We start from the raw sequence: 25,511 nt of genomic DNA, 5'->3' as shown, positions 1-25,511 counted from the left end.
CTTCTGAAAATATTTTGAATACATCAGGATACAAGAAGTCATTTTAACTCTGACCAAACCCAAAGGTCCAACAAGGAAACTTTGCCCAAGTATTTAAAGGAGACGGTTAAGTGCGGCTGAAAAGTCGGATCCGAGGCGCTTTTGTCCTCAACGTGTGTGGGATTTCTTGCTCCTGCGCTAAGACGTGACTTACTTCACGTCATCCAGCAGGTTTCAAAATGAACTGCTTAGAAATTCATCAGAGAGGTGGTCAAATATTGAGCAACAAGGCAAATATGTGTTTGTAAGCAAGCAGGGCTTAAGCACGTAACACTTTGCCATGGGAGGGGCCCCGTCAGCCAAGGCAAACATGTGTCAGCTGGTCTACCTCAACATGTCTGAGTCGTTCTCTTTCAGTCAAATCCATTTCTGGCTTAAAATTTTCTCCGGAAGTTTTCCGGGTGTTTTGGAAGGTGCCAGCGTGAGCTTAGTTTTCTCTGGCGTCTCTCTCGATGCTTGATATTTATCACAGTGCTGCTTTTTGTCCCCCGATATGAAAGCTGTATTGAGTTCTTATTAATTAATTCATTTTTTTTTTATCAACCAGAACAGGTTCTGCAAGTCATTATTTTTCATATCGAAAGAAAAGAAAACAAGCAGCAGTAGTTGCTTGTTCTTTAAAGCCAGCTTTTATTTGACATGCATGCACACCCACCTGCTTTCATTTCTGGGGTTTGGCAAGCCGACGCCGAGTTTGTTTGCCATCCTGGAGCCAACCGTAAGGTGTACTTCAAAAGACAGGTGCAGCATTTATGTGTTTGATGACTGATGGAGTGAAAATGGAGGGCTCGGATGGTCATAAATTGGATCGCGCGGCTTTAAACAAATCTGCCTGATTGGTCCAAGTCTGGTCCAGCATATGCATCTCGGGGGGAAGTTTGAGAAGCTTTTTCCACACGTTATATGTGCAAGTTAGAGTTCTTCCCGTCCAACTAATTCTCAAACCGCACACAAAGAAAGATCTGCTAACATAGCACTGTCACTTAGGGGAATGTCTATACATATTCATCAGTTGCCAGATTATATAGCTTTGGATTGTTACCAGAATTAGTTGTGCAGCCGTCTGCTAAAAGCTTGTGGGTTTGTCACTGTGATCTGTCCTCACTTGGCAACCCGGGGTAAGATGGACTTGGGAAATCCCAAACTGCTCAGCTGCTTCTCTGATTTATTTGACTCCTTCTGTTTCTATAGTTATGGCTGATGGACTTCAAGTTTGTAATTGCATCTGCATGAATCCAGTGCAGTTACAAAACATACGGCGCAAACCTTTGCCAAAAAACCAGAGCAAATTACACTTTAAATCGCCCCTCAGTTTCTGCTTTTGCGGAGAGACGGTTAAAGTTTAATCCCATTAACCTAATGTAGTGAATATGTTAAGAGCTGCTTTTTAAACTGTGCTGTATAGTAGCTATTTAAAGACAATGAGATCAAAACATGAAGGTGAAAAATCACTTGGCGAGGATTAGATTTAAACTAAACATTCTCATTTTATTTTCCACCAATTTCGGCTTCAAAACAAGTTGGATTTTACTGTATCTGTGTTTTTTTTTTTTAGATAAGAAATTATTTGCCTGCATTCAAACAGTGATATATTTTTTAGATATTTTTTCTTCTTTTGTCTCCAGACCTTCCCCCCTCAGCTGTTTTTAGTCATTTGGCCCATCCTCCAGATGACCCCTGCTTGACCCTGGTGTTTCCTCACTCTGCTGTGTCCATCCATCTTTTTGTTCCTTGCTATATTCTTTGTGTCCAGTTCCTCCCAGAAACTGCACCTCTCCTCTCCTCTTTGTCCCGCTCTCCTTTTTTGTCTGTGTTTATTCCCCCCGCTCTCCTTCCAGATGTCTGCGCTCAGTGCTGCAATGTTTGTCTCCATACTTGTCCTCCTCAGCGGCATCGTTTTGTCCTCCATCTCTTTCTGTCTTTCTTTCCATCTCTGTGTCTATAAATAGCCTCTTTGTGAGTTGGAGGTGTTGGTCTCTGCAGTGATGGCACCCGATTCGCATACTTTTGCAGTACAGCCTTTTTATTAACCTTCTCTGTCAGTTGTCTTTTATTTTAGTGTTCCTTCTTTCAAAACGAGTTCTGTCGACAGCTGGAAAAAGTATTTCTTCTTGAACCCAAGTGCCCAAACGCACTGAGATAAATTATTAAAAATTTGATAGAGAAGAAGAAGATAATATTTCTTCTGTCAGCTTAGGTCTACGTCCTTTACTGTCAGCTATAGCAGGATAGGTGCTAGGAAGGTGTTAAGCCAGGAAAATATGGCTGCCATCTGGACTGTGTGACAAGAAAGAGATTCAGCAAAACAACATGTTTGTTTTGATCGGTTCTGTGCAAAATTACTATTTTCAGATGCACTCCTTGAGTTGAGATCAGGGCTTCCTAGAAATTAATATTAATTCTGTGTTATCCACTTCTGGACCAGATTTAATGTGATCTGGTACCTGATTGAAACTTGGACAGAATTTGGTGGTGATCCTAGTGGAATATCTTTCACAGTGACTGCAGATACGATGGACAAACACATGTTCCCACCAACGTTCAAGCAAACATTGATTTAAAAAAAAAAATGTTTACATATCCACTCAAACAAACGTACAAATAGAGCATGAGAGCTCACATTTATCTAATGGTCAACATGTCCATTCACACGCCAACATGCCTGGAAACATACACACACGCACATACACCTAATAAGGGAGAGGCATTGAGGGTTCCATTGAGTAGAGGAGTTTGAGGTCAGGTTCGGGGGTCAACGTTTACGCTGGTCAGAGTTTCCATCAGAGGCGTTCTTCAGAATGATGACAGATTAGTAGAGACAGGCAGGAAAGGAATCACATCTGACATGCTGTGCTAACTTGGTATCATGTTGTCACTGACACTTGGACATGTTTCCGGTCTACTTGTGTGTGTGTTTGCCAATCCCTCAGCAGTGTTGGACATGCGGTGGACTAATGAGGCACATGTATAGGTACATTTTTCATCATTTCTCCTGGAATAAATCAATGGCTATTATAAAATCACCTTTATTGTAGAAATTACAATTAGAAATTACAGTTGAAACGACTGCAGACAGATGACTTTATACGCCATAGCGGAGAATTGAAGAACTGATATCTAAATGAATTGACATAAATGCTAAAACATATCAATCTTTTAGTTGTATTCAGATCTACTTAGATGTGTCAGTTGGGAGTTCTTGTGTTCCCGGGCGTTCAGCAGGTAAACATAGCTGATCATTCTTATCTCACGATCAGTCACGTGGACATCCTGTTTTCACATGCTACAGTGTTATGAATGGAAGCAGCATGTTTATAATGCAAATGGTAACAACAGCCATGCACCACCCAAGGAGTCGCACCTGTCGGTAAAACTGCCACCCCAACAATAGCCGTGAGTTTGACTTGTGCGCGATGAGAGATTCACGAGTTTGAACAAACCTACCGGACCGATCCGTCACAAGCTCAGTCAACAAGTCGTAACGTTTCCAAGCAGGGGCATGTGACCTCCATTGTTTTGGAGATTGGCAAACAGAGACACAAATAGACACCAGCTAATAAAAATATCATGAAATGTTATAAATGTGAACCATTTGTCAATTGGCACTTCGTGGTTGACAGTGTTGAACATGGCCGAGGGTGAGGTTTTGCATTCCCTGCTCAGGAGGTGAAGCATAGCAGAAATGCTTTCAGAAGGTGGGGGCTCGGACGGTTATGTTGGCTTAGACAGAGATGCTTAATTCCCTCTACCCGTGATGGCTTTTGAAAAGACGCCCACTCCCGACCTGCGGGGAATGTTGAAAAGCTCTCTTCTGATATGGTGTTTTCACAATTGCCTGCCAAGTCTCAAAGTGTGTGTGTTCTTTTTGTTTTTTGTAATCAGAGAAGTAAACCATTTCCCCAGACTTTCAGTCACGTATCTAATTTGCTGTTGTTGCTTTGTGTTTTCGGCTCTACATGAACAGGTGAGCATTTGAAGCTCTGATATGTAGCGTAGTACTCATGCTTCTCTCTCCCTCTTCTGGGGATTTGGGCTTGAATCAAAAAGAACCATCGCAGTAACACTACATAATCTGCTGCGTGCCTCTAAGACAACACGTTGCGGGATTCTCTCCCATCAAAATCCAAATTAATACTTAATGAGAAGCGTCAAACTTGAGCGACGCTTCCTCCATACGTTGCATGTTTGTGCCGGAGTATGGACAGTATGTCCTCACAGTGGCTTGTTTACAACCAACTCTGGGTCTTTCTTAACTTTTTCCTCTTGCCATCGGCTTCACCCCTGTTTTTTTGACCTCGATTAAACCAGGAGCTGATGTAATGTTGGGCTCGTGTGTTTTCATCCCAGCCAGGCAAGCGTAGTAGAAACAGTTTTGTTGACTTTGCCCCCTCTTCTTGTGATCGTTCCCTCCAGGAAAGGTTTTCCAGAAATTTCTGTTTTTCTCTCTCCGTTTACAATCTGTGTTTGCGTAGATCCTTGTACCTGCTGAACTCATGCTTGCTTGTACATGTGATTTATTGGAGAAATTGTACAATTTTTTTTATTTTATCCCACTTATTTTTTTTAACTTCACCAATATTTTACACATGTCATCTTCCTTTGCTGAACTGTTCCTAATCTATCACATTTTTGGTTGTCATCCTACGACCTTCAGTGGAAAGAGGGCTGAACATATTTTTTGCTGCATAATATTTATCTCTAAAACAGGTTATGTAGGCCCATGCCTCTAGTGGTGATAAGTGGTTTGCTATTGTAGAAGCTTATTGTAGCCAGATGTACTTTGTAATGAACTACAATGGTTTCATTCTGCAGTGACAGATATGTACAATATTGTAATTATCCGCCCTCTCTTCACATGAAAGTGTGCCAGCTATTAAACCAATGAAGAGACAGCTGAAATAACAAGCCCACCTTTCTCCCCCCCCCTTTAGCGTCAAGCTCAAAATGACTCACAAGTTGGACCCAACTGGGACCTGAAATCACAATTAGAAATGTTTTTGTTTAACTAAATCTAAGGCATGTGGTTCTATGCAGTGTTTTTGTTAGGTTTGGGGAAAAAGTCAGCTTGGAAACGGGACATTTGAGTTGATTCAGGACTCATGTGCACCGCTTGATGTCTTACATGGGCAAATAAAGCGTTGACGCACGGTTCAAAGTTAGGGTTCGCCCTCGTTGACGTAGTTTGTGCAAGAAAACGGTGGTCTGCGTTACCTCAGGGTCAGTTCGCCCACTTTGCCATTTCGCTCAATCCTTCTCATAGCCACAAAACTAAACCGTGACCAAAAGCAAAAAAAACAAACAAAACAAAACAAAAACAAAAACACGAAAGCCTGAAACTGTGATCCAAATCTAAAACCTTGTAGCTAAAACTGAAACTGAAAACTGAGACCAAAAACTCTGAACTGAACCAAGACAAAAAACAAAAACAAAAACACATTAAGCCGCGAGTCTGAAACTGATACAAATAGTTTCATCTACTTGATCAATTTAACCTCAAATACAACCAACCACTAGTTTGTGGGCTTGCTGGATAAAGTCTCGGTTATATAACCTCTTCTTCCTTCTGCCAGGTTTAGAGCGAACAAAGGTTCTGGGAGAACAATGGATAATGACGTCACTCTCTGAATAAAGGTTGTACCTTTACAGGACTGTCTTTGTTGGACGTCTTAAACATATGGTGGAACGACTGGCTTCAGAAAGCTTTATACCAATATGTGTGTGAACCGGTGTGGTCTCATTGGTGAGGGCCTGTTGTCATTATCATAGTCATCTTTACAGAGAACGACACTCATTATGGAGATATAATTGCTTAGCCTTTGTCTCAGTTGACAGCTCATTATCTATGGCGTCTTCCCTCCTGTCTTTCCTTATGTTTCTCAACCCACTTCTCCCACACTTCCTCGCCTACCACATATTCTGAGCTCCTCTTCTTCTCCTCTGCCATTGGCATTTGTTGAGCTCCTGCTTCCTCCACATCTTAGTTTCCTGATCTTCTGTCTATCCCATATGCTTCCACCACTTTCCTCCTTCTGTTTTATAATTCCCCCCCCCGCTTTCTCCCAGAGGCTGGTCTTCCCCTGCATCTTGAATATCCTTGCTACTACACTCCACTTCCTCATATTATTTTCTGCTGCATGTCTGAGGCAGGTCAACTGGTTGTTCGTCCGTCAGCAGCGTCCGTCCTGATTTTTCGCGACAAAGGCAGCTTGTGTCACTCGTTGATGTAACTGTTGGGCCGACTCAGTCTTTGTGACATTGACATCTGTGCTCTCAGAGAGACACTTGCTGGAGACAGACGGGCACCTCTGCAGAAACACGACACCCTGTGTGCATATGTGTGGCTCAGTGCATGATGTTCTCACACTTATTGCATCATTGTACCATTCGGTTCTGTTTTTTTTTAGTTTTTTTTTTATCTTCGCTCATCCTCTTCCAGTATTCTGCAGAAGTATAGTCTGCTAGGCAGACTATGCTGATCAGGGTCCATACAGAGCTTGAACAGGCATTAAATTTAAGTTTCATTCTGTAATCTAGAGCTATATTTTGTTTCCCTAGACTCTATAGACTAGATTCTAGAAGCTTTAGGTAGCTGTCGTGCATCAATCTTTCCGTCAAGTTCTGATTGGACATTAAAAGCCTGATCACAATCTGCCCTGAAGTCATAGTGAAGTTTGTGTGTTCATACTTAAAAAAGTCTTAAATTTGTTCAACTTTCTTATGTCGCAAATCTGTGTTTACTAGCACAAAATGCCACGTACACGAATGAAGGGGGGTGAACAATTGTCGTCTCAAGTTACAGGAAATTAATGGAGAGGGAGCGACATCGCTTCCCGTGTGTCAAACCCTGTAAGGGCAAATTTATCGCCAGTTGGCCGGATGATGTTTGTTTTCACCATTGACTCACTTCTGTTACCAACACATGTGAGGCTAGGTGCACTCGGTGCCAAAACATCTGACGCTAGGTGCTATGGGGGAAAGAGGCTGAAAAGGGCGCATATTACTAGAAATACCTATATCTTAATTTTAATATGTTTTGTAGGGGTACTGAGTGCATCCAGCTTTTGAAATATTTAGCTGTCGTAACAGGAAAAAAAACCAAAAAACTTCAGCGGACAAATATGGCCATTTCCCCTTCCTGTGACCTCACTTCTGTCCTCAGGTCTGCTCTCAGGCCTCCCCCCTGCGCCTCACTTTCTGTTAAGTCACTCATCCGTTCATTTCAACATCTGTACAAACAACTGAAGGGTTTTACACTTTCTGTGTTTGTGTTAAAGAACTACATAAAGCAAATGTTTTTATAGAGCGGGATTTGCTTCCACTTCGAAAGCTGCACATTCATATCTGCCTCAATATATTTTTTTTCTTTTTCTAAGTGCTCATGTGTCCTAGAAAGCATCGTAACAAGAAGAAGAAAAAAAAAAACACAGGACATTCATTCTGGTGTATCATAACAGCGTGAGCGTTGGCACTCGTGGTTTTGACATCTGGAACGAATTGACCTCCAATCCAGCCTGTAACATAACCACAGTCACTCATCGCGCACATTTGCGATGTGTAGACGTCGACCCCGCAGGCACACAGAGGTTTTGGCGGCCCGGTCGCACTGGAGCTGACCCGGCTGTTTCTCGCAAATAATTTCAGTTTCTCTTGCGCGTCTCTATCGTTCGACTGTATCTGCGGAGCCGCTCCGGTTACCCCGTCGGAGCTGGAGCCTGAATCCGTTTCCGCCCCTTCGTTTTAAACCGAGCAGCTGCAGAGGAAATATAGGCCAGAGAGCGAGGGGCGGAAAAGGGCAGACAAAGGCTGGGAGAGATGTGGAAGGAGGAAAAGTGATTCACGATATTCAGCGTTGGTGTTTTCGTTCCATCATGTCCTCTCGTCTCCAGTTCCACTCTCTGGTGTGTTGATGGTTACTTCACAGATGGATTTTGTTTCTGTTGACGGTTTTCCAGCACATTATTGTAAAGCCGTTGTTAGTTTGTGGCAAAAGTAAGACTGCGTTCGTTTAGACACACGATTGGTTACACTCCTCCTCAAGTGGATGTTTCAGAGACGCAGCATAAATATTGAAGACTGTAAATATAGAGGACACAACTTTAATTGCTTACTGATGCTCTCCTCCCTCTGTGGCCATAAATATATGTATTTTTTTTTCTGCAAAACTTCCAACTTGTGTGCCTTCAAAACAAATAAAGGGGTCCCAGGGGTCTAGTTAAGATGTTTATTGTAGCCGTTCTTAAGTCGGATCCAGACTGGGGACATTTATAGTACATCTTCACTGCTAAAATTACAGATAAAACCAGATATGTACATACACAGTATACAGACTTCTTTGTTTCATCCATTCCGTCGGAATGGATGGTAGAGTGAAACTGCAAGTCTGACGTTTAGGTCAATGCTTATTCGTTTATACGAATGGTCCAGTCAAAGTCCAAACCTAAATCTAGTTAAGAGTCCGTGCCAGGGCTTAAAATTACTTTAGCAGACGCTCTCCGTTTTACAGCCTGTGCTCGCTTTAAAAGATGGAGCCTGCAGAATCTGTGCTTTTTATTTATTGGAGTACTTTCTCTCCTGCAGTCGAGTTTCGTTTCTGGGCTTTCTGCCTCTCAAACTAACCATTTGCATTTTTTTCAGCCGTCACTATTGGTCCCCGCCACATAACGCACGCACAAGGTGCAGCTATGAGGTCGGACGCCGATGGCTGCTAATACCTTGCGAAATGAAACCTGAGCAGCTCTGAGCGTTCAGCTTAGGTGCTAATCAGCGGAGCCCTAGATTTAATGGAGCGTAAAAAGATAGCCCACCCAGATTATGCAATAGCCTTATCTGGGACGGTCCTTGTCCCTGTTTTTTTCCCCTCCGATGTTTCCCACCGGTCAGGTCATCAGCTACTGTAGCGGTTTGAAGGTCTTGTCAAAAATCCAGCCGTGCACATAAACAGCCCTGTTAGAAAACAACACGCAGACATGTGTGTCAGGTTTCCTGGTAATGAACGCCTGCTTGTAGCATCTGTTGGTATTTTCACAGGCTTTAGTCAGGATTTTATCCATGATCCTCCTAGAGTCTCTGGGATGTTTCTTCTAATCTAGCTGTGCTGCAGACTCTCTAAGCTCTTCTGTCGTGTTTTTTTTTTTTTTTTTTTTTTTTTTTTTTTTTTTTTTTCCCTTCTTCTGGCGCTGGATGGTTTAACTCAGTTGGCTGAAGTGGGACTAGACATGATTTAAACCTCTGAGGCATGTCCAGACACTATTGGAGCGGCTGCTGGGCATCAGCATATCATCCACTCCGATCTGTTTGTTTATGATGTGCTAACAGAAAGGCAGGTGGATGTGCACTATTTTAGGAGTTTAACCTTTTGCACTCTTAACTCTTGCACTTGCTTATGCAACACAAAAGTACAAACATTTATACTCTGAAAAAAAAAAAAACTGGACTTCCTTTTATGCGTTTAATGTGCAGCCGACTCTCACGCAGCTGAAGCAGTACACCGTGGCCTCCTTCTTGCCAAAAAGGGGTCAAGTCCTTAATAAGTTCAAAGACTTTGTTGCGTTTAAGGCGGCCTGGGATGGTGATGTATGAGAGCCATTTTCATTCAACTCTTTTAAGTCTCAAATTAATCTTTGTTGTAGTTCAAAGTAGGTTTTGCAGCTAAATCAGTCGAATAGAAGCTGGAAAAGTGAGCACGAGGAGGTCCGTCATTTCCCTCCCGTTTCACTTTGCTCTGGACCCAAACGGCTGATTAAATGAGCTTAATAACTTGGCTTCCAATCAGAAAAGAAGACCTGGTCTGAGTCGCATCAGACTAAACCATGCTGAGGTCGTTTCCTCTTTTTAGACGTGGACGATATGGAAGAATTAGAGATTTTCCTTTTGATTTAATTGTGCAGTTCTAGTTTATCTGTGCAACAGTGTCTAGTAAACTTAAAAAGAAAAAGTTTTGCCACAAACTTTCAGCCTCTTTCAGCCTTTATTTATCCCCTGTCCCTTCTGAAGAAAAGGATTACCACAGCATTATGCCACCACCACCGTGTCTCACATGGCGGACGGTGCATTCAGGGTGAACGGCGCACCCCGATGTCCTTCTTGACACTTTTCCATAAAGGTCAGATTTACGGCTAATAGTTGTGCCAATAATAGACACTCCCACCTGAGCTGTGGATTTCTGCAGCTCCTCCATAGTTACCAAGTTACTTGGCTGCCTCACTGGTTATTTCTCTCCCTGTTTAGGCAGCCGGCTGTGTCCTGGTAGGTTTTCACTTGTGCCATACACACCCTCGTGTTGTGTTCCTGGTCTTTGTTCACTAATGTTCTCTAGAGCAACAGGTTTTATTCAGGGAGATCAAAGTAAAGAGGTAGGAATTGTAACTTGCCTCGTATTCATCAGATTTTTGAAACTGTGTCATCTTCCCTTCACTTCCCAATATGCTTTCTTGTATCAATAAGATCAGGAATCCCAGTAAAACACATGGAGGTTAGTAACTACTGAGAGAAATGTTGGAGAAGTTTTTGTTGTAGAGGGCTGCACTTCTTAAATAAAGTCTTCCAATGCCTCCATTACTACCTTTAGCGTCCCTTTTCAACTCTTGATGGCCGTTCTGGTCATGCGACTGTCAGAGCTGCGTTTCCTTTTCTTTGACAAAGGACACCATTCAAGGCTGCTAATCATTTCACTGAAAACCCTAATGAGTGAGTAAGAGCTTTTAGCCTTGGTTAAATAGATTAGCTCATCTGATTTCAGATCAGTAAGTTTGCTTGGTTTTAGATTGCACCAAAAGGAGACGATTACCAGCGTCAAAGCGCTACAGATGTCTTAAAGCAACGCTGCAAACTGGAGCTTGGGTCTAGAAAATCATTCACTTGAACCTGGCATTTCAGCATTTTGCTCATTAGCTCCTGGAATCGGGATTACTTCAGGTATAATCAGACCCTTTGTGTGCAGCGTGCTGTTAAGGATTAACACTTTACACCAGAAGTTTCACTCATTATCTTCAGATTTCCTCTTATTACACCCCGGATCAGGATGACCGGATCGAGCGGGGTCTGAATTATTTTTATTTTTTTTTCCTTTTATTCTTAGAACCAGAAAAGTGGAAACTAGAAGGCAGAAGTGAGAAAGAAGGGCAAGGGAGATTAAGCGTAACCATCAGAGCAGAGGGTAACGGCTCCGCTGGTGAACGGTTAGTGTGCGTCGTGCAGCCAGGCACAGACTTGAAACAATAGCACACAATGAGGGACAGGCTGGGATGGCAGCCATTGTTAGAAGATGAGTGTTTGTGTTCACGTGGCCTTGTTGTTGCAGCGGTCTGAAGGAATGGTCTTTGTTTGTAGCGTCCGCTGCTGTTCAGGACAACAAAACAACAAAGAGAAAACCTGATTATATTTACAAGCATCAGAAAAGCCACTCTTTTTACACTCAAGTGTTACAGATGATCACTTTTTAATATGAAGGATCGCATTAAATCCAAAAAGCTGTCTTTTAAATGAGGATTAAGGAGGGGGGGAAAAAAGCAATCTGGTTAATTTTTGCGAAAAGTAAATTTTTTTGGTTTAGTTTCAGCAGCCTCGGCCAGGTCTGATTACTGCCAGATCTGTAGAATCAAGAAATAATCCCAATAGAACTTATCTGACAGCATTAAGTGAACTAAAATAATTTCACGTCGTGCTGCAATCTAAATAAAAGATGGGAAACAAAGCCAATCTGTCAGGAGACAAACCCATTGCAAAGGCCAAAACAACACAAAGTACAGTTTCACTTTTGTCAAAGAAACATGTTAACTGTCCTCAATTGATGGGAGGGAAATATTCTGTGGACTGATGAGATATTAGTTAATTTTTTTTGGAAAATCTGCATCTCTGTAAGTCCTGCATAAACACAATACTTCATGCAGAACATTATGCATACATTCAGGCATGGTGGTGGTAGTGTAATGGTCTGGAACTGCTTTGCTGCCTGAGGACCTGGTCAACTTGTCATAAATCATCTGCACCCGTGTTGTGATCTGAAGCACATTAACACACCCGCCTCTTTAAAATAACACCCAAAACAAAACAAAATAATGGCCTAATCAAAGTCCAAAGGTTAAGGGGTAATTGTGGGGTAACTTTATAGCTTTAATAAATAAAATCATCATTTGAAATCTGATTTTTGTATTTACTCGGGCTATCTTTATCAGACATTAAAACTAGTTTAACGATCTGAAACATTTGCCCATGACGATAAAAGTGAGAAGAGAAGAAATCTGTAAGGACGCCAACACTTTTTGACAGCACTGCATGTCTCACCCCATTTGCTAAAGAAAGAAAGCACTGCTTTTCAACCCCATCCAGTCCAGACGCAGATGCACGCTGAAATTTGGCCCCTGTTACTGCAATATGCGGAGTGGTGATTGATGGGAAACCAAAAACCATCTAAATGGGAGGCATGAGGCGGGGAGGAACGGATTGTTGTGACAGCGAAACAAAAGGCGAGTTAGGGGCTCAGAAAGATGGGCTAAAACGTGGCGGAGGGGGGGGGGATTTAAGATCAATGGGACATTCGGGGGATTTGAAAAGAATTTGTGACCAAAACAACTTAAATCTTCATGTGTTGCTGCACTTTTGGCATAAATTGACTTCAATCTCATCACTTTCTCTCCTCTTCTGACTTTTCCTTGAACCTATTCCTCCTCTCTCCAGTCAGTCTTATTCACACCAGATGCTCTCTCACTCTCTCACTCTCTCAGCCTGGCTAACCATAACAAGCTGTGGTGAAGGTCTTGGTTTGTGTGTGCAAGTAAAGCAAAATGTGGGTCCTTTTGTTAACATATGTAGGTGTGTGTGTGCACACACGCTGCAGAAGGGGCTGTGCTTTGTTGCAGGGAAGCGTTTCCAGACCGTGGGGGGTCTGAGGAGCGCACCGGGTCTTTGCGCCCCACCATGAGTCTACAACAAGCCAGCTCATTCATGCAGCCAGGATGTGATTAAGATTTACAGGTCCAGATTTTGGAGTAAAAGACTGACTTTCAGAAAAATCTGGGTCAGAGGTGGACCCGATGAAAGCCAAATTGGGTCGGCAACTCGTTTTTGGAGAGTTTGGACCGAAGGTTTACAGTTTGGTACGGCTTTCGAAACAGTTTATGATGCTACATTAGCTGTGGCAGTTAAGGAATAAAGTTTTCCTCTTGACTTTCATGTCTTGTGCTCATAGATTTTTTTTTAGTTTTTATTTTTTTGCTTTTTCAAAAGAAGCACCTTCATTTTTTGAAGTGGAAATGTTGCTTCAAACCTCAAGGCCACTATGATGCACTCAGCCTAAAATCTAATAATTTTATTAAAATGTATTATTTTATATTTTTCAAAGTTTTTAACAAATTTAAGCTACTGTATACCATTTGGTTTTAGCTAGAACGTTATAGCTTTTTGGCCATTTTGTGTTTTTTATCATAATAGCTTTTATTTATTAAATTATTTATCCTGCTGCTGTTTTTATTTTTACAAGATTTTTTCCATTCATTTTGAGAATATTTTCAATTCATTCTGTTTTGCATGCGTTCGGTCTAGTTAATTCACAAGGTTTTAGCAACCTCCGCTCCGCTCATCCTTCTTATTTTTTTGGTCCCTCATGTAAACAGGAGAAAATTGCTCCAATTCCACCAAAACCCTGAGAAACACACAAGTCTTTGGACTCAGAGAATCAGATGCAATTATTTGTTCTATATTTAGTCTCCCCGGGAGAGAGCCCATGCAGCCATTACCCCTGAACTCTCGGTTATTTTGTTATTATTTGCTCGAGTCCTGGTTGTACCGTGAGAGAATAGCTGTTTGCTGGCACACGTAGCAAAGCGGTCAGCTGTGGCCTCGGCCCATCTGCCGCTGGGATCGCTGCTCTCGCTGGTTGGGTGTGCGACGGGCAGAGCGGATGATCGCAGAGTGCTAAAACTCAGCGGGACATCCAGACCTACATGAGCTGATCAGTGGGTATCGGCTTTCTGCTCCTCTGCAGGAAACGGCATAATACTGTAACAGTGCAGATTGCGTTTCTGCCAGCCTCTCTGCCTGTTTGCTTGTTTGTCGGGCTGTCTGCGAGCCTCTGTGCTCTCTCTCTCTCTCTGTCTCTCTGTGTGTGTGTGTGTGTGTGTGTGTGCTGTCCTTGGTTGGCTTCTGCAGAGCAGAAATAGGCCAGACAAAATTAGAGCTGTCACATACTCAGGGATGTATAGGAGGCTTCTTTGAAGCCCTCAGATTGGCTGAGGGAAGGCGGTGACAATGCAGAGCCCGGGATTAGAGAGTGTGAAGTCCTTATGCCGAAAAGAAGCATCTGTGTGCGAGTGGCAGATAAGAAGCTGCAGATTTAAGTGCGCAGGCACGTCTGTGTGAGGTGGAAGGGGTTTATGAGAACCTGGAAGAGATGATCTTAACTGGAAAATGAGGGGATATTTTGGAGTCTGACAAACTCAAACCTCATGATGTTTTTGAAGCGAGAGAGGGAGAGAAAAACAACCACACTCAACAAGAGAACCTATGTATTATGGATCAGATTAACCCACATCCTGACATCCCTTTAGTCTCTTTATTACACACGTACAGTGCCTTGCGAAGACAAATCTTTTGAATTTCTGCACCTTTTTCCTCGTCACAATTGCAGACTTCAATCCGTTTTGGGGAATTTTATGTAATGCGCCAGCATAAACTAGGTCATTATTGTGAGAAGGAAAAAGAAAAAAATATGGATTTAAACATTTTCTGAGAAAAACTAAAAAGCTCCTTTTTAAAAAAAAAAAAAAACAGAAGAAGAAATCCAGCAGAGACACTACCTGCGTTTCCATTACAAATGTGCACAAAACTTTGATTTTATACTAAAATTGACAAAAAAAACCCATAATTGATCACGACTCGTGATGAGAAAAAAATAGTTTACATTACAGCTGTGCGAAATACACTAATTTTGTTACAGCCTAAAAACAAAATTGCTTTGTTTCCATTAAGAAAATTTATGTTTGTAATTCCAATATGCACAATTATTTGGTCAATGAAAACATAACAATCAGGTGTTGACTGCTGTCAGTCGTGCACTTGACAAATCTGGCCTTTAGAAACGTGCTCTGGTCAAACGAGACCCAATATTGTTTGCTTCTTATCCACTAAACAAAACACTGAGGCAGAAAGCTTTACCTTGTACTCAACATCTTTTATCATAAAACATAGTGGTGGCAGTGTCATGCAATGGGCATGCCTTTCTTCATCCGGACAGGGGAGCTTGTAAGGGCTAACGTGAAGTTAGACGAAGTTAAATACAGGCCATATCTGGAGAGAAATATGTTGACTTTCCAGCAGGAAAACAATAAGTGCTTCCACTTCACGACTTTGCACCGCTCTGTGTTGGTCCGTCGCACAAAAATGGGAGAGCGTTGCCGTGGCAGTGACACCTTTGCGGGGGTCTGTGCTGCACTAAGTGCCGTCTTCAACTCCTCTGCTTCTTTCTCAGTCCATTTATAGACTAAAAAAAAAGAAGCAAACATTAATACTGGATTAGTGCGTCCTCTCAGACTTCCTGTCTGCCGTCTCTAGCCATGTCTGTCTGTGGACAAATATGCACACATGCGGTCGTGTTCCTGTCACTTCGCTGGATATTAGGTTGACCCACACTGGAGACGAGCTGCGACTCTAATCAAAGGCACTGCTTGTTTGGCTTGCATATATTTACAACAAGGATGTTTGTCATCAGGTTTACGCCTAATCTAAATGGTTTCGTAGCAGATTCATTTAGGGGCTATACGCAAAAAGAGCTGAATGATTCTCGAGTGAAGAAAAGAGAAGAACCATCCAATGCCCAGTGGAGGGGCTCTAAGTGTTATGGGTCATCCGGGTCTTTAAGTGCTGCTGGGAAATGCAATACCGTCTTCCAGGCAGTCAGGTGACCAGCGGCTACAGTCATGTGACCAGTAGATCGGATCATGTGATCGCAGCTGGGGAAAAAGAGCAGAAGAAGAAAAGAATGGGAGTAAAGCTTAGTGGATGATTTGTGCTGTCGGCTGCTAATGGCTATCATCAGGAGAAGTGGATGCAGCGGCGGCGGCAGGATGATGAAGGGATAAGCTTTTTCAGGCTGTCTCTTCCATGCACATGCATTATTTCTGAAAGCCTCGGTGTGATTCAAAGCCCCTTAATGAGCTGGAGAGTGAATAAGTCATATGACGGAGGCAGAGCTCTGGGTTATACAGTATGAGCTCATCACCTCGGATATCCCTCTAATCTTTGAGGTTGCTCACAAATTTTTCTGAAAGCTTAAAAAAGCATTTCAGAAGACTCTGTTTCCCTGAGCTGGTTACTGAGCTTTTTCAGTAATCTGGAGGCGTGTGTCATTTCTTTTACCTCTCGACAATAATCTGCTACGTTCTGTTGGTCCATCAGTACATTTATTGAACACTTTGGCAAGACACAGTCCTGGAGATTTTCTCAAAAATCAGGGAATAAACTGTATCTTTGAATCGCTCAAGTTAGAGATTTTCTCTTTATCTCACATAATCCACTGGATGCTTTTTTTAAAACGTTTAATTCATTCAGCGTCAGCCGACCCTGTTGCTCTTTCTGTCTTCATCTGTCTGCTACTTCCCTGACGTTTCATCCTCTAAAAGGGTCACAGACATTCATTGACATAAAACATTCTGGATATCTGTACAGTCAGTTTAATCATTGGTTTTTATGCTTTTAAAACCTTTTTATTTATTTATTTTTGCCTAAATCTGGTGCGGTCTCCTTTCACCGGCTGTAGGAAGTCCATGTTTGGGATGCGGCTTAATAGTTTGGAGTCGCTGAGGTTATCACGGCTTTATTTGCACACAAATCCCCGCAGAATTGAGGATCCGTCACCTTTATTCTACTGTTGTTGGGCAGCAAAGATTACATTTATTTCCGGGCCAGCGATGTGCCGAATGTGTCATTTAGCAGTTTAGGACTGATCTGTTTTGTTCAAGCACAATGGATGAAAGCAGGGAAGCACACAGAGGCGTATTTTAAACACAAAAATCATCCTAATTCAAACAACTGCTGTGCCGTTTTTTACTTTTCCTGATGGGTTTTATCCTTAATTTGGTCATTTTCTCCTGAAAACTTCAGTGATGTCTAATCTAGATTTCATTAATGCATTTCTATTCCTTTGCCTTGCCTTTACGCTAAGCGAGTCATTGTTCATTCAAAGGATGTTTTTCATTATATTCATAAGTGTTTCATAATATTCACCAGAGCAATCGTTCTAGCCCTCATCTGACGTTTTGTTTCCGAATAATCGCGATGATGAAATAACATCTGGCAAAGGATACGGCCACCTATCTCAACTTGAGAAACTAGTTTGCTATAAACAGTCTAAGCAACGTGTTGCAGCCTGAAGGAGGCAGAGATGATGGACTTTTTTAGCCTCCCTCTAATGGATGTTTGTGACTTGAAGGTAAAAGATCACGTTGATGTGAACAGGCGAGAATCACTTCTAGATCTTTATTTTATTTTTGGTTCCGTTTGGATGCGGCATTAAAACCGTGTTGTTTTCGGTCAAACAATTGACTCATTTTGTAGAAAAGTCAGCTTCTCCTCTTCTGATTATCTCTTCTCTGTGAAAACTTCCTTCCCCTGGATTCGATTGTTAATTGCAGTCTCTATGTTAATGTCTCCGATTTGACATAAAAAGTCTTGCAATCAGATTCCCGTCGTGCGTTGCTTGTATTCGTTTGCTTTGCCTCCTCTTTACCAAGTGTCCCTCTCTCTGCCCTGTGTGCAGGACCGTAAGCTGTCCAAGTCGGAGCGCCAGCGGTTCAAAGAGGAAGCCGGGATGTTGAAGGGTCTCCAGCATCCTAACATTGTCCGCTTCTATGACTCCTGGGAGGGTTTGTGCAAAGGAAAGAAATGTATTGTTCTCGTCACGGAGCTCATGACATCTGGCACGCTGAAAACGTGAGTACAGGAGCCAAAAAAAGGAGTTTTGTAATGCACTTTTACACTTTGCGCTTTGTAAAATTACTTAATCTTTCCCACATTTACGCTGTATATACGGCATGCAGTTGTTTTCTTCCCTCCCTCTGAGCATGTACTTTGTAAAACCGCTGTTAGTCTGTTGAGAATTTGCAGAAGTAGAGACAGAATGTCTTACAGAATGTAAGCTCTGGACTTTGACTAGGCCACATGAGTGTCCTATCTAAACTCAATGTGAATACAAGAGACTTGCCAACACTAAATGCTTCTCTGTGCTGATGAGAATCTGTGAACGTCATTGTTGCAAAAAAAAATAAAATAAAATAAAATAAAAAAAATAAAAAAGGCAATAAGCTCGCGCCACATGGTGCATCGTGGGACACGGTCGGCCCACCTGCCAGCTGCTGCTTCTGCTGCAGATTCCTCTCATTCCTGGTGTTGCTCCTCTGTGCTGGGGGTAGAGGAGCGCCGATACGCAACCAGACTGTTACAGTTTGAGGGAGACGAAAGAATCTCTGAGAGATGCTTGACGTAAATTGGAAAAAAAAAAAAATGCACAGAGGGGGGACGTGACAAACCACTGACTCACCTGTAACAGAGGAGGCAGAAGTGTTTGTCAGAGCACTTTTCAGGAGAGTGGCGCCCTCCGCTGGAAGACTTCGTCCTTAACGAATGCAGTCTGTGCTCCAGTTTGAATTTACAAACTCATATTTATTATACACATCTTTGCTCTGCAGCTTTTGATGACGTAACATTGAATTTCTTGATGAATGAAAACACGTACTTTGATATATAGTAAAACCAGAATGCACTCCCATTTACACTGAAACTTGTGCAATTTTTTGCTTAAAAAGTCCCCAGTCAACATATCATCAAGATTAAAACTTATTTTCCACACGCAGCTAGCACTTTGGTGCGTTTACGGACAGGATGAAAGCGGTGCAGGGGTTCGGCTTCGGTCCAGATGAGTTCTCAGAAAGGAGAGGTGCTGTGCTGTGCTGAGGCAGTGGAAAAAGAAAGAGAGATGGTGGGGGGGCAGGTGGGGCAGATAGGGAGGGAGAAAGATGGTGAAGATGGAAATCCTGACCAGCACCGCAACAGTGCACGAAAGGAACTTTATAAATCCATGTGGATGTGTTTGTAAGAAAGGTTTGTCCTGCTTTTTCCTTTTGCCGTTTATCAAATATCACTACAGTGCCTTAAAGGTGACAGACCTATCTGCGTACTTGGGGTTGTGTGCTGGAATAGCAGCGAGTTTGAGCGACTTTGTGTGGGAGAAAAGGCTGCGCAGTGTCACTTCAGAGCTGCTGCGTGCCACAGGGTTTAACTCGTCTGTCAGCGCCGCTTTGACTCCAGAACGGGGGAGAAATAAAGCAGAGGAGACGGGTGAGGGGACGGGAGACGGAGGGGAAACGAGGTGTCATGTTTTCTGCGCGATATGTGGGAAGAGGAAATAAAAGATGAAATGAGGGAGAGAAGGCAGGTCCACTTTTTGTGAGGCTGTTCACTTGAAGCTAAGTTTAATTTCTCAACATTTTCTTTGATTTTTAAAGCACTTCCTGTAAAGAACTAGCCACAGTCTTCTGGCCTTAAACATCAGTGTTTTGCATTAGTTTAGTGTATATTAACATGCAACTCAAGAATTTAATGAAAGTATTTTTATCACTTATATAGCAACTTACAGTAAGCCAAAAAATGTAATCTGTTTTACATATTTTACTCTCACGTTGCAGTAAATGCAGTAAATAAGCCAAGATGCTCTTTTAGCGTATTTGCACCGTTACCTTTGTAAGGTAGCGATGCATCAATGAATCCTCTAGTCGCCGTAATCGAAACATTTTTACGTTTGACAGCGAACGCACCGCGTCGCCACCATGTCGCAGTGACCACACTCTTCAGTGTGAAAGTTGTAACTGAATGTGTATTTTTAGTGTCAGTACGAATTTTAACGAGATTAGAGAAACGGATACAGGCTGTTGTTAGCAATGCTAACCACATAGTTCATGTTAAAAGACGGTCTCCATAGTAATATTGTGCTTGGTTTGATACAATAGTAAAATCTTTCATCATTCATCTTTAATTTTATCGTATTGCCTTGCTGGAGATTACATTTTCAAATGTACAAAATAAATGTGACAAAATATAAAATTCATTTAGATTCAATACTTCCAACAAACTTATTAATTTTACTGGACATTACTGAGGAAATAATTGCTTTGTTTTATGTTGGAAATGTATTTTTGACATTTCAGTGTAAACTTAATCCCTGGCCATGACATAACAGTGCTTCTGTCAGCATAGATGACAGCACATTTAACTTTTAAAGTTCATCATTTCTCTAATGTTGTGTTGCACCATTTCATACCCATATCCGCATTATGTTCAACTCAACAGTTCTTTTAATATTTGCATTAAAATCATAAGCTGTACTGCAGATAGTAATTGTTAATGTATTTCATGACTTGTTTTGCTTGTTTTACTAGCTTGTGATTTCCTGACCAACAGTTTTTAGGCCGTTTCTCATCAGCTTGGACAGATTTGGAGCTGGAGGCCATCAGCAGCTCTTTCCTGGAGTTTTTTTTTTTTAGCTTAAGGAAAGAGAATGGATTAAGCCTGAACTGGGAATGACCTTATAATAGATCAGAGATAAGATTAGTTTAAGATGCAGAAGTTACTTTAACAAATGTAATCACTGTAAATCACGGTATTTTTTATATATATATATATTGTAATTGCTGTTTAATAAGGTCATTTAAGCAAATGGGAGATCTCCCTTATCATTGTGCTATTTCAAATCCTTCTTTTGGAAAACTGTAAGAAACCTGAATTAAAATGCTGGCGAGCAGACATGGCTGAAAACCGATGGGTGATTTCTCGTTACAACTCTTTAACAGAAACAGTAGCAATGTGCTGTAAACATTTGAGTTGATTTACTAAAACTGAAAAACCGTTTCAGCTTTAAGGTCGAGTCTCTCCTGTGCCGTCGTCGGGTTTCCTCCCTCTTTCCAGAGCCGCGCAATCCAGGTGGATCGGCGCGTCTTAAAACACCCGCAGGTGGCTCTAAAAAAATGACTTGGCGGCCTCTCAGTGGGTGTCTCCCTTGTTTCACCGCAAGGTTTGCGCTGGGAGAGGCTCCAAACCGTTCATGTGCCAAACAGGAACAAGTGTGTAGAAGTAACGAACCGGTCTAAATTGCTTTAAGATTAAAAATGCAGCAAAGTGCACAGTAAACGACTGCTTGTTGTTCTGAGTCATCACAATTTAATGGGTTCGGAATAAGCAGCACGGGAATTGCTTGTCTTGTTTGATAAGGTGCAATGAATGCAGTGAGAGTGAAGGCCACCTGCGCTGTTTAAAACCAGATTAGGAGCACCTCTGATGACGTGGGTCTAAATGGGCTTCTGCCGTCGCATCGGAATGATGAACGTTTTGTGTTTTACGGAGACGATGTTTGGATCCTTTTCCTTTGAGGAGCTCGAAATGTAGCCTTTCTTTGTCGGACCTCAAAAGAAAAACGGAGCTTTTACTCTTCAGCTTGCGCTCATGCAAAAAAAAATATGTGCAGGATTGCGCTTCTGTTATTTTAAAAGTTTTAAAAGTGCACATCTTTCTTTCATCTTCGTCTTTGCTTGTTTTTTTTTATGTTCTGTATTTAAAGTCTCTCCATAATGGAGAGCTTTCACAGGAATATTTTGTATTTACGTGTCTCAATCAAGTGGTATTTTAGGCTGCCTCTAATTTCACAGGCAGGGGAATTAATTTCAATAATGGCCATTCTAATTTTGAGTTTGTGCACAATGATGGGGTAATTTATAACGAGCTGCTCAGGCCTGGACTGTCTGACAAAAGTAAACGGCGGTTATGTAAGCGTTATATTTTATCTAATGTGTTCTGCTCCTCTGTCTTTATCGTCTGCAATGCCAAACCTCGATTTGGACTCATTAATTTTCCTGTTTGTGTCTCTCCAGTGTCGCCCTCAAAAATGTTTTTGGCTACTCAAATATAGATTCCCAAAAGAATATATAATTAAAAACAATCGAGCTGTGACTTAGCCGACTACAGTTGAGGTTAAATTTGGATTTCAGCTCACAGACGAGACGGATTCGTGTCATTTTGAGCATCTTGCTTCCTCTCTGTGTTCAACAGAGCGTGACACCGTTTCTGATTTCCCTTTCAGCTACCTGAAGCGCTTTAAGGTGATGAAAATCAAGGTCCTGCGCTCGTGGTGCCGGCAGATCCTTAAAGGTCTCCACTTCCTGCACACCAGGGCCCCGCCCATCATCCACCGGGACCTGAAGTGCGACAACATCTTCATCACGGGCCCCACGGGCTCTGTGAAGATCGGAGACCTGGGGCTGGCCACGCTGAAGAGGGCCTCCTTCGCCAAAAGTGTCATAGGTGAGGAAAAACGTTCGGCCCGCAGAACAACAGCCGACGTTTTTAAGGGAAAACGGCCTGCATAGTTCGCAGGAGTAATACCTGCTTGAAATGCAAACATCTACACACGCACATTAATTTTATTGCTAGGTGTTAAGCCGAACCGCAGGTATTTGGAAAAGTACCTTCAGCGTGTCTGCTGGTAGGCTGTCTGAGGACGTAAAGAAAATAAAAGCCTGGCTTGTTCTCAGTTGAATAGCCATGTTAGCTGACCACAGGTATTTTCTTGGTGATGGCTCCGAATTCCTTCTCCTTTCCTCTCCACCTTTAAGCGAGGTTCAAAAATTGTTTGTAGTAATTACTGAGACCACGTACAACTTTGTGGTTTGCTGCATGTTTTTTTTTTTTTTTTCTAAATTGCATTTTACTACCTGATTTTGACTGTCAGGAGTGCGAGCGGTTTTTTTCTGGGATATTTTAAGAAATATTGTGGTGATTCAGACATTTAAAGTTCTGCCTGTTTTTTTATTTTATTTTATTTTTTTTATTTTGAAAGGTACCCCTGAGTTTATGGCTCCTGAGATGTACGAGGAGAAGTACGATGAATCCGTAGACGTCTACGCCTTCGGGATGTGCATGCTGGAGATGGCCACCTCCGAGTATCCCTACTCAGAATGCCAGAACGCGGCGCAGATCTACAGACGGGTAACAAGTGTAAGTCTCTGCTTCCTCTCAGCTCCTCCGTCGAGAGTTTTGCTGCACTTAGAGGTCGGATCCGAAAGATCTTGTCTTTTTCGTCTCACATCTCCGTCCTGTGCCCGCTGTTTTCCCCTCCGCGCTTGTTTACTGACTGTATTAATAAGTTTGGCATGAGCTTCAGGAGATTCGGTCATATGATGCTGTTTTTTGCTCTGATTAGTCCTTTTGTGCACTCTCCCCTCTCACTGCAACTCTGTTTTATTTTGTAGACTGAAATAGAAGAAAGTCGCAAAAACATCCAAGGCGATCGTGTCGGGTCACGACAGCGTCAAATTAAAGATTTGGACCTCACTGCTCGAGTTTATTTTTATTTACTCTTCTATTTCTGGCATATTTGTAGCTTAAACGGGCAAGACTTTTGTGTAGTTTGTATGGAAAATACTTGTATTTCTAAAAATCCATCCATCCATTCATCATCATTTCCTCTGTCCAACCATCTTTCCATTTGCCACTTTGTTCATCCACCAATCCAGTTCAGTTCGAATCAAAAATACATTATTACTCCCAGTGATAAATGAATCGCTCAGTATTCAATCTCTCCCTCTGTTCAATAGTCCATCTGTCTTAGATCAATACACCGACTGTTCATCTTATTGATCTTATCTACTCCAGTTTTCTGACTCATTTGAATTTAAGGTTTAATTTTAAGAAATAAAGGTAGACATTTGAGATATTTCACTGTGTAATGAATCAATAAGATGAGTTTCAAAAATATTGAACTCTTTCAATAAATTCTTTTTTTTTTTTAGCTGTGCTTGCAAAACGACATTAAATAAAAGCTCTTTGATTTGATTAAAGCACAGGAGAACGAGGGCAGTGTTTCTTCAAATGTTCAGTGTTTTTAATTGAATAACTTTAATAATTATTATTGATGTAATTTGTTTTTGTTGCCCTCCTTTCAAAATGCATTCTGATCATTTCAAAGTTTAATTTCAGAAACTGTTTGACTTAGTCCTTGCGGTTCCCACCGCTTCTGTTTTGCTCGCACATTCAAATTGAAAAGATCCAGATTTAGATTACCTGTAGCGCTTCGAGAAGACAGGACCCGTCTCCCTGTCCCGGTGTCCCCTCCGCCGCCATTCCCTCTCGGTTCGATTTAAGACGCTACACGAGCAGAATACATTCAGACGGTGTTGTTTTAGATCTGATGTCTGGCTTCCAGCCCCAGCTCATTTTTGGCTTCCTGTTCTTTTTATCTCGCTTTCAATTTTTCACGAGTTCACCAAAACCTGATTAAGTTATTACTGCGACCCCGGCCCTGGTGATAGCTCGGCCTGTTTGTGTGGACGTGGTTGTATAATAGCTTCCCAGCAGACGGATCTCATATACTTTAATCAACATAGCTTTTTGCAAAACACAACTCCCAAACAGCCGACTTTAGTTTTTAAAATTTACTGCCGTGTGTGTGTGCGTGCGTGCGTGCGTGCGTGCGTGCGTGTGTGACAACACCATGTGATCGCCGTAGGGCGCCTGATCACCAGCTTCCCTTCGTTTCTCGGGGTTATCCAAAGGTTAGCAAAAGAAATACTTTAGGTTATTGATGATTTTCTTAAGGGTTTCGTTGCCCAAAGAGTTTTGCTTTTTTGGAAATATTCATGTAAATGACAAAATCTCTGAATGCTTGTGAGCAGGATTTCTCCGGACTGGCAACCTGTCTTGCCTCTCCAGTGTTTTTTATTATTCTTAACTGCTCCACATTTTCTGCTCTTTTACCTAATATTTTGCATCTCTTGTAGAAAATGTCCGACAGAATAATGCAGCCAACAGCATGTTTAACTGTACGGCTCCTCAAAGCTCTTCCTCAGCCACACACACGACCCCCCACTTCAAATCCGAGGACATTATATCTACCGTCTAAAAATTGTTCCACTGTCTTTTGGCGTTTATCCAGCCTGTTATATAAATGTCCTAACAAAGAGATGCCTTCAGTTAGCGCAATCTATAACCTAATAAGAGCTGCACCGATGCCACAAATGATTAAAGCAGTTGTGAAGGATAAGTGGAGAAGGATGAGGGAAGTCTTCTCTTGCAGTTCAAAATAAATCAGAAAACTTTGAAAAAGATAGGGTGGTAAGGGTAAGATGGAATGGATTGTTTCTAGTTGCTGCTAATATAATGTAGACCTAAATAACAGCAGATCTCTTGTGATTACGCCACAATTTTCTTACCTTTTCACCTTTACATTTCCTTGCCAAGCTTTTATTGTTGCACCATATAAAACTGATATCTGATATCTTCTTTAAAAACGTTTTACTACTCGGTGAGCTCATTCTGGCAGATATATCTTTTTGTGTTGCTGCATTAGAACTTAGCTTGCCTTTTTACAGTTGCTTTAATTCTTTATGGCTTAGACTCAAAAAAAAAAAAGCACCTAAATGTTTCCTCAGAGATTTTGA

General features: G+C 41.9%; 1 protein-coding gene across 22 annotated transcripts in view; it reads left to right on the top strand.

Moving 5' to 3' along the window:
• wnk1b (WNK lysine deficient protein kinase 1b) overlaps positions 1-25,511 on the top strand; it is an 82,736-nt gene that overhangs the window by 22,950 nt on the left and 34,275 nt on the right. For all 22 annotated transcript variants that reach the window (XM_016677633.1, XM_016677634.1, XM_016677639.1 and 19 more), the window contains 3 exons: positions 17,789-17,961; positions 22,157-22,377; positions 22,913-23,070. In XM_016677633.1, coding sequence (XP_016533119.1) covers positions 17,789-17,961; positions 22,157-22,377; positions 22,913-23,070 — 552 coding nt within the window. The remainder of the gene's footprint in view (positions 1-17,788; positions 17,962-22,156; positions 22,378-22,912; positions 23,071-25,511) is intronic.

This window comes from Poecilia formosa, unplaced genomic scaffold (genome assembly GCF_000485575.1).
Source record: "Poecilia formosa unplaced genomic scaffold, Poecilia_formosa-5.1.2 Scaffold159, whole genome shotgun sequence".
In the NCBI taxonomy this organism is placed as follows: Eukaryota; Metazoa; Chordata; class Actinopteri; order Cyprinodontiformes; family Poeciliidae; genus Poecilia; species Poecilia formosa.
This window is presented reverse-complemented; position numbering and strand designations above follow the sequence as displayed.